General features: G+C 28.5%; 1 protein-coding gene across 11 annotated transcripts in view; it reads left to right on the top strand.

Moving 5' to 3' along the window:
• LOC107454046 (rho guanine nucleotide exchange factor 18) overlaps positions 1 to 9,236 on the top strand; it is a 254,780-nt gene that overhangs the window by 140,194 nt on the left and 105,350 nt on the right. For all 11 annotated transcript variants that reach the window (XM_043048253.2, XM_043048256.2, XM_043048255.2 and 8 more), the window contains one exon: positions 2,324 to 2,406. In XM_043048253.2, coding sequence (XP_042904187.1) covers positions 2,324 to 2,406 — 83 coding nt within the window. The remainder of the gene's footprint in view (positions 1 to 2,323; positions 2,407 to 9,236) is intronic.

Below are 9,236 nucleotides of genomic sequence, written 5' to 3'. Positions count from 1 at the left end.
CCTCCATGTTCCCACAACAAATCAATACCTCTGGGGGTACTGATCCAGGAGTTTCCTTGTCTTCTGGATTGGTTCAAAATTACAAGGCTACGGAGTTGAACATTAGTAGTCGTAAACCCATGAAATTGGGTCGGCTGTTCAACGACGGTTATAAAATAAAATTTATAACTTCTGTTTAAATAAAATCAAAGCAATAGTAAGTTAATTGTTTAGATTTGTTTAGTGTTAAAAAAGAATCGGGAACCCAGTATATTATAATTATCTTAAAAGTATATTTTCATTCTAACATAATTAGAAAAGACAGACATTAAATTTAACATTCCCGCTGCTATAAATTAATGTTTTCCTAGAATTTATCTATTCCTAAAGTATTGTTGCTATACATTAGTTTTTTTTTTACAAAATTAAACACATATTTGAATTCTGTTTCATCCAAATCTTAATTAACTAAATTTGTAAAAAAAAAAAAATATGCTTTGTTTAAATAATTATAATTGCAACAGTAGTTATTTGTATTATCACCAAAATCTGCACTCTATATAATTCGTTTGGAAAAAATTATTATAATTTCGTCCGTAAAAGTAAAATACCACTGACATTGCTAAGGTAAATATCACTGCTAGGATGAAATCTTCGTAATTTATTTTAATTAAAATTTTCTATTTGTATGCCATTGATTTTTTGTTTTTCTTTTATTATTACAAAAATTATCTTAGTTGTTATATTTCTTGGCGAAAATTATTGTTTATTCACTATTTAAAAAAAAAAAGAAGAAAAAGAAGCAGAGAATAAAATATGGAAGTAAAAGCTTTTTTTTCGTGTGAAATTATTACAGATTTTTTTTTTATTAGTCTATTTGACATTATTAATCTTTATTTTTTCTTATAATTTTTTTTTTACAATCAATTCTTTTATTCATATGTTATACAAACAAATATTTAAAAAGTAAGTGTTAAGAATTTTTTTTTTTATTTAATTATAAATCTGTTTGATATTTTGTCATTTTGAGTATTGATTGAGGCATTATGTTATTAGTAAAAATCCCATAGAGGATCATTTGTTCATTTGGGGTCGTCCATATATTACGTAAGCACCAAAAAAGGAAAATGTTTTATTTGCTGTCAACGAGAAGGAAAAGGATATGAGCTATGCTCATTACGACACTAATATCCCCTTTTTCAATATTTATTAAATCGGAAAAAAATTACTCATGGGAAATTTCAAATATTGAAATAGACGTTAAACTTGAGGAAAGAAAAAATTTGAAATTTTTTTTTAGTTTTTGAGAGTTTTGACGACAGAAGGAAAGCGCATAAGAATTAAAGACATTTCACGTGGTGCGTAGCGTTTTTAAAAAGTGCTTAAAGGTGCTTATTTTCGGTTTTTAGAAGCCCTTAGAGTGCTTTTTTTCATTGGGTGTTTTAAAAAAGTGCTTAATTTTCTCTTTTCGAAAATGATGTTTTAATTCTTTACCATGCTGATTTTCGCCATGCATTATTAAAAAGCGTGCTTTTCATATTGTTCTATTCAGCGTTTTTACAATTCATTAAACCACAATTCATTTCGGCGTTCAGTACGTTCATAGCGTATGGAAGCGCCAATCATTTTACATGTTTTACATTATTCTCTCATGATCATGTAAAGTTTTTGAAAATTATTTTGCATTCTTTTAAATGTATATATAGTGCTTAAAATATTCTTTGAGTGCGTAAAAAGTACTTAAAAGGTGCTTATTTTTCGTTGAAAGATTTGGCTACGCAACCTGATTCGGTTAGTCCTGTATCGAAAAACGCTATGTCTTAACAATAGCTTGACAGGGATGTATTATGTATTTAGGGATATGTAGTTATACTGGATATAAAAGATGTCTAAACTGCGAAAAGAGTTTTTGAAGTAAAATAAAATTGGTAATTTTGAATATTATCCTAAATTTACTGTATTCCATCCTAATTTTTTTCTAATGAGATTACTGCAGTAAAAGTTAAATGAATGGTGGGGGAATGAGGGACTCACTTAAAATTATTGCGGCTAAAAACAAGGGGGGTTGTGATTTTGACTGACAAAATCACAACCACATTAAGACGTAAAACATTTTAGGCTCCCAAATTTGCCTAAAATGTCTTACGTAATATTCAAAAGCTATTACACAAATGCTCCTCTATTTGCTGGGACTGAGAGACGATTTTTTATTATTATTATTTGTTGCTTTGTCACCCCTCCCCATTCCCGCTGAATAAATTCCCTGCGTATGTTACCCCAGGGTACACCTTAACTCAGTTGTTGCTCACCAATATTATAACTTCCTTTTTTTTTCATATTTCAGAAGATAACCTACGGCGTATAAGAGATATCCACGAAGGAATACAAAAACTGCGGGAAATAAATACCAAACAGATCGTCATTCACGTGAGTAGTTTTTATTTTATTTAGATTTTTAAGTAGAAGTATAAAGTTTTGTGTATTATAATTTATTAACGCACATCTTTTGCTGCATCCAATAAAACACTGGTTTGAAAATGCAATATTTCTGCTATTGCTGCTGAACTGTTCGTTTTCGTCCGGGTTATGGGAAAAATAACTGAATCGTTATTACCAGTATAAATTGTCTAGAACATAGATTTCGAACCTTTTTTTGACTCACCATTCACTTTGCGAGACAAAATCTTTGCCATGTCCCCTTAAGTATTTTTAACAAGGTTTATTAAATAATTGTAAAACAATTTCTTACATTCTCTATTTTGATGATACACTTCTAATCATCTTGTTATTTCATTGAAAATTACTACTGAAGCATGATTTTATATTTGAACCTTTTTTTAATTTTTAACAAATTTTTATAAAAGTAGCCTTTACGTAAAAAAATAAAAAAATATTCGCTGATAACTATAAAATAACTTTTAAACAAATTGTTTTAGAAATCCTGAAGTATTACGACACTATGTTCATGATGAAGAAAAAATAATAGTCGAAATAAACTGTAAAAAATTTTGAAAAAAAAAAAATCGTTTGAATGTGCATCAAACTCACTTGAATAAAAAAAATTTGGTGTAAAACAGAAAGCTAAGTGCTATTTTCACTGTAAAATTGATCTTTTTGCAATAATTTGCTGAATTTATAACTGCTTTAAAAACTTGTAATTTACGTAGGGTTGTATTGGAATGTGTTCAATACAAAATAAACTAAAATTATTGGTTTTCATATGTACTCGATATTTGAAGAAGTTTCTTCTGTAAATTCTTACACATCCTATAGAAAATTCCAACGTCCGTCCCAATAGAAGTCTTCAACGCCCACTAGCACCATGTTGAGAATCTTGGATCTAGAAAAACTTATTAAATATAAATTATTTATCCATAATTACTACAAATATAAATTATTTTAAATTGAATTCGTACTACTAGAAGTACGATCTTCTTTCTAAATTTTAGCTTAGCGGCAAGTTTTAACCACCTTTTGATTTATTTTTCTGTAACAAAAACATTACATTAAACAATAATTCATCAATTCTAAAATATCAATTCAGCAACATATATANTATAGTTCGTTGCGATCGCGAATAGTCGAAATAAACTGTAAAAAATTTTGAAAAAAAAAAAAAATCTTTGAATGTGCATCAAACTCACTTGAATAAAAAAAATTTTGGTGTAAAACAGCAGGCTAAGTGCTATTTTCACTGTAAAATTGATCTTTTTACAATAATTTACTGAATTTATAACTGCTTTAAAAACATGTAATTTACGTAGGGTTGTATTAGAATGTGTTCAATACAAAATAAACTAAAATTATTGGTTTTCATATGTACTCGGTATTTGAAGAAGTTTCTTCCTTAAATTCTTACACATCCTATAGAAAATTCCAATGTCCGTCCTAATAGAAGTCTTCAACGCCCACTAGCACCATGTTGAGAACCTTGGATCTAGAAAAACTTATTAAATATAAATTATTTATCCATATTCTTACTACAAATATAAATTATTTTAAACTGAATTCGTACTACTATAGGTACGATCTTCTATCTAAATTTTAGCTTAGCGGCAAGTTTTAACCACCTTTTGATTTTTTTTTTCTGTAACAAAAACATTACATTAAACAATAATTCATCAATTCTAAAATATCAATTCAGCAACAATTAAGAACCAAGTTATTTATTTTTTTTACTGTTGCATTTGAATTAAAATTTACTATCTGATTTAATACAATAACAATAACTAGTTATTGTTAGAGAAGCACACGTATATATACTTGTATATTTTAACTAATTGTTAATAATAAATAAGCACAGCTTATTCTTATTGTGCAGATATTTACAACTTCTCTTCGATTTTTATTTGTATTAAAGTGATCGCGTCAAAATTGCTTTTTTTCCTTCATCGAAGCCCGATTCGTAATGAAAAGTATCTAATTCTTCATATACAACCTCTTAGCATCAAATTAACGGTGTCCCCCAATTCTTTAGATCTGTCATGCAGCCTTACCAAATTCTATTGTTACAATACATACATTAGTACATGCATTAAGTGGTGTTGTGGGTAAATGTTGCCTTCAAGTTGAATTTGTGCACGAATTTTCCAAAATAATTATGTAATGTTTAATTCATTTAAAAATACTCAATCTCTGAATAATGTATCAAGGTATAATTGTAAACTAAAAAAGAAGTGAAACTAGTTAGTTGATCACTTGGTTCAACACTTCGATGGTCTACTCATCCTACAGGTAGTCATAAGGACGATATGATTGACGATCTATGGTGCTTGATCATAGAGAGTAATTTAGGTGTTCATCTTAACACTCCATCCATATAGTTCAACTATAGTTTACTTAATAAAGTGCAATGAAAATTTTTGGCATCACGACAGTTTACCATTCTTCATTTGCTGGACAGTTTACCATTCTTCATTTGCTGGTTCCTGATATCGTTAAAAAAAAAAGTTTCCGTGAAGATCAGAAGGGAAAAAAAAATCTTTAGAGAAAGTGAATGGTTTCGCTTGAAAACTGTTCAAAAATCTGTTTTTCCTATCCGCTTTGATTGCCAGAAGCTGTGAAGTAGAAATATCTTTAATAGTCTCGTCCACTCATTTGGCTTCACCGATGCGTAGGAGTTTCTTCAAGTTCAGGGTGACATCTGGGTGAAAGCAGCCAAAGCGTCCTTCTGTGTACACTGCATAGATTGCACTTGAACTTTATGAGGTTGAAAACGTTTTAAAACCTGCACAGCAATTGAAATTTAGTGGAGCGATTACGTCCACCTTTTAGATCTCGAACATAAATTTCGATTCACAAATATGTTTCATTTCTTTTATAAAAAAAATGTATATTAAAATCGTACTGCATTGCTTGCTTTTTGTGCGGTCGTGCAGCGAAAAAAAAAATTAAGGAATTTTCAAGGAATAAAGAATTATTTTGTGTTAAAGTTGTTAACTATCTTAACGGCAAATTTTAGTTAACGGGTTAGAAAACTCTACATTCTTATGTATTTTTATGAGAAAAATATTAAAATTTTACAATTTATTGCTGTAGAGACATATTTGAAATTTTGCGCAACCTATAACTGATTGCTGTAGGAATAGATTGCAAATTTTGCTCAACCTATCACTGATTGCTGTAGGAATAGATTGCAAATTTTGCGCAACCTATAACTGATTGCTAACGTACTGCATTGCTTGCTTTTTGTGCGGCCGTGCAGCGAAAAAAAAATTAAGGAATTTTTAAGGAATAAAGAATTATTTTATGTTAAAGTTGTTAACTATCTTAACGGCAAATTTTAGTTAACGGGTTAGAAAACTCTACATTCTTATGTATTTTTATGAGAAAAATATTAAAAGTTAACAATTTATTGCTGTAGAGACATATTTGGAATTTTGTGCAACCTATAACTGATTGCTGTAGGAAAAGATTACAAATTTTGCGCAACCTATCACTGATTGCTGTAGGAATAGAGTGCAAATTTTGCGCAACCTATAACTGATTGCTGTAGGAGTAGATTGCTAATTTTGCGCAGCCTATAACTCCTTGCAGTAAGCACAGAGTTCAAATTTTGCGCAAGTCATAGTTCTTCATTCCTATTATAGAAAAATATTGCTGTAAAATCAGCGTTCATGTTTTTCGCAACTGAAAATTACTGTAGATTAACTTGTTAAACTAAAATTATCCCAAGATTTTTTTTTTAAATTTTATTTTATAAAAACATATTAAAAATGAGAAAAAAATTTCAAAAACGAATTGTTCACTGCGATATTTGCAATTGATTTTCTCATCGTAAAGCATTCATTTCCTACGGAATACGGTATATTAAGACATTTTTTGTTACAGTTACATTACAGCAATGGCCTGGAATTCAATGAAAAATGAGAAAGATAATTTTAAAATATTTCTTCAACAAAATGTGATGGAGGAAAAGGCAATAACTTCATGATTTCGACCGAGAGATTTTGAAGTATAAAGTATTTATTGGATTTTGTGTGTCTACTAATACGATTTATAAGAATCTATTGGAAATCGATAACAATCAAAAATTGATTGCTTGACTAATTTTTAAGTCTTCATAAAAATATGTTAGATACTTGTAAAAATTGTTACTTACATTATTAAAATTTAAATAATAACAAAAGTTAGTAAGATGACAGACGATAAATATAGGTGAAGTAATTTACTGAATTACCTCGGTAATCTCATAAAATAATTTATATTTTCACAAAATAGTTAGCTTAAATATGTGTTCACCGTTTGCCTTTTATGATACTAAAATAGATAGGTTTAAAATAATATCAAAAGATTCTTTATATAAAAAAAAAAACAATAAGAAGTTATAATAAACCAATATGTTGAGAAATTATTCTTTGCTGGCTGAGTTAAGAAAGGTGTTTTTTCCTCCGTACATCTTTTTCCCATTGCATTTGTTTCTACCGACTTTTGTATTGCGGGAAAACGAATTTCCCAAATTTGAAGGGATTTGCAAGTTTTTGTAAACCCCAAACTTAACTGACTTTTCTTAACTTCCTCTTGACTTCCATCGCTAATTATGGAAGAAAAGAAAAAAAAATCTGGCACAGTTGTCTCGGAAATTTGTGATTAATTTCGTTTATTTCGGTATTCAATATTTATTTATTTATTTATTTATTTATTTTTTTTTTTTGTATTTGATGAACATAATAAAATAAAAAATTCTGGCACAGTTGTGAATCGATTTTAATTAAATTTTTTCTGTTCAATGAACAGTGAATATATAAATATGAATTCAATGAATATATATATATAGGTGATTCTCACGAAATATGACAATTCACTGTCCCTTGCTCCAAGATCAAATACTTTAATACTAAAAGTACTTTTTTTTAAAAAAATTAATAAATAGCATTGCTGTTAGCATTTTAAAATGACTTTGCACTAGCATTGACTGTTTTGTATAGTTAAAAAATTTAGTTGAACTTCAAAATTTCATGTTTCTGGCATGTCCCAAACAGTGTTTCCAATAATAACTAGCTTCAAAACTTCCCATAAATTTTTCAATATCTAATTTTTTTTTCTCAACCGGTGTAAGCATTTCTAGAATATACGCAGAGGGTATTATTTACAAAAACTTCGTTTAAAATAATTTTTTCTGTCAATAATTTGTTTGTCCCAAGAAAATCTGTCATTTTCCTGGCTACTTTTATTTAGTGGTTTATAACCAAAATAGATAGAGCCAGCAATCAATATCTTATGTTAATAGATTGATTAGATACCCTCCTATATGAACATGTCTTGTTGCATGAATAAAGAACCAATTTTCTGGTTCAAAATCTATTTCAAAAAATTTTTCAAGGTGAGTAGGTTTTTGTGTTGTCATTTTCCTGGCTTCTTGAAATCATTAATAACATAAACTACATAGATTTATCTGAGTTATTTTAAGAAATCCTGTTGTTTTCTGCAGAATATAAACGTCTTAGGCCAAAATATTAAATTAAAGTAAAGTTATATGCTATAAAATGGCGAATTTGTCATTATCCTGGCTGTCATTTTCCTGGCTTATGAATGCCAGGACATTGAAGTGTTACCAGAAATTCTTTTTAACTGCTAATACTGTAAAGAGGGAAAGCAAATATTAACCTAATACCAAGTTTATGTATGATTGTAATATGCTTGGATGTAATCAAAGTTATTTATTTATTTAATGATTGATTATTATACACAATTTAATTCTGTACATATCAGCAACAAAAATTTTTTTTGATTCTTTCTACAGTGGATAAAAAGAATTAATTTAAGCAACTTATGGTCCATCTAACATAAAGGCTTAAGTTGAGTTACTTACTATTAACTTAAAATGACTATTTTTTAAACTTATAAGCTAATATGTCATTTTCCTGGCATTCAAGATTTGGTGAATTTCTATTTTATTTTTTCTCTCGAGCAAATGTCAATTAACTGCACTGCCGTCTGTAAGATATTAATAAGTGTAACTAAAAAAGTATACAAAAAAATTTAGATTATTTTGAAGACTTTAAATTTGAAGAAATTGTTTGGTCCGAATTGTCATGTTTAAAAAGAATCACCCATATATATATTATTCAAGCTTTTTATTGCTTTAATTTCATTGAGTGTCGTTTAATTTTTCCGAGAATTTATTGTATTTTGCGAAACAAATAATATTGTTCTAAAGTCAGTATTTTGTTCTTGTAATAATATAGTGAAATGGAGCGATCTTTATTTTAATTCGTAACGAAATACGCCGTAGCAGGACAAAACTTACTTTGTTACCTGGAGCGCAATTCGATCGTTATGCTATTCTTAGCATCTTTTGCTCCTCGCATCCTCCCTCCGATATTTCACTCTTCTTCTACCAGATTTTCCTGTATTATTGGTAATTCTCCTTTTTAACCAAACTCTCAATTCCACTCAAAATGAAGTTAAATATTCATCGAAATTCACGAACAATGAAATGCTATTAACATTATTTGCTAGAAGATTGTGTAGAACAAAGTGGATTTAGCGTCCTGAATATTTTTATTTAATCATTTCATTTCATACTTTAAATGCGAGTTTTTTTTTAAGGATTGTTTTAAGTTAATAGTTAGTTAATTAAACAGCCTTTACCGTGTATTCGTTTTGTCCTGTTGGGTTTAAAATCTATAATGTCACAGCACTATTTATAACTATTTTCACGAAATTAAGCATAGTGTATTTTGCCAATTATTCCCTAACAGATGTTTAAACTTAGAGTTACGACTTTTATTCATTTGTAATATGCGTTTTTTTTT

Source organism: Parasteatoda tepidariorum, chromosome 5, assembly GCF_043381705.1.
Source record: "Parasteatoda tepidariorum isolate YZ-2023 chromosome 5, CAS_Ptep_4.0, whole genome shotgun sequence".
Classification (NCBI taxonomy): Eukaryota; Metazoa; Arthropoda; class Arachnida; order Araneae; family Theridiidae; genus Parasteatoda; species Parasteatoda tepidariorum.
This window is presented reverse-complemented; position numbering and strand designations above follow the sequence as displayed.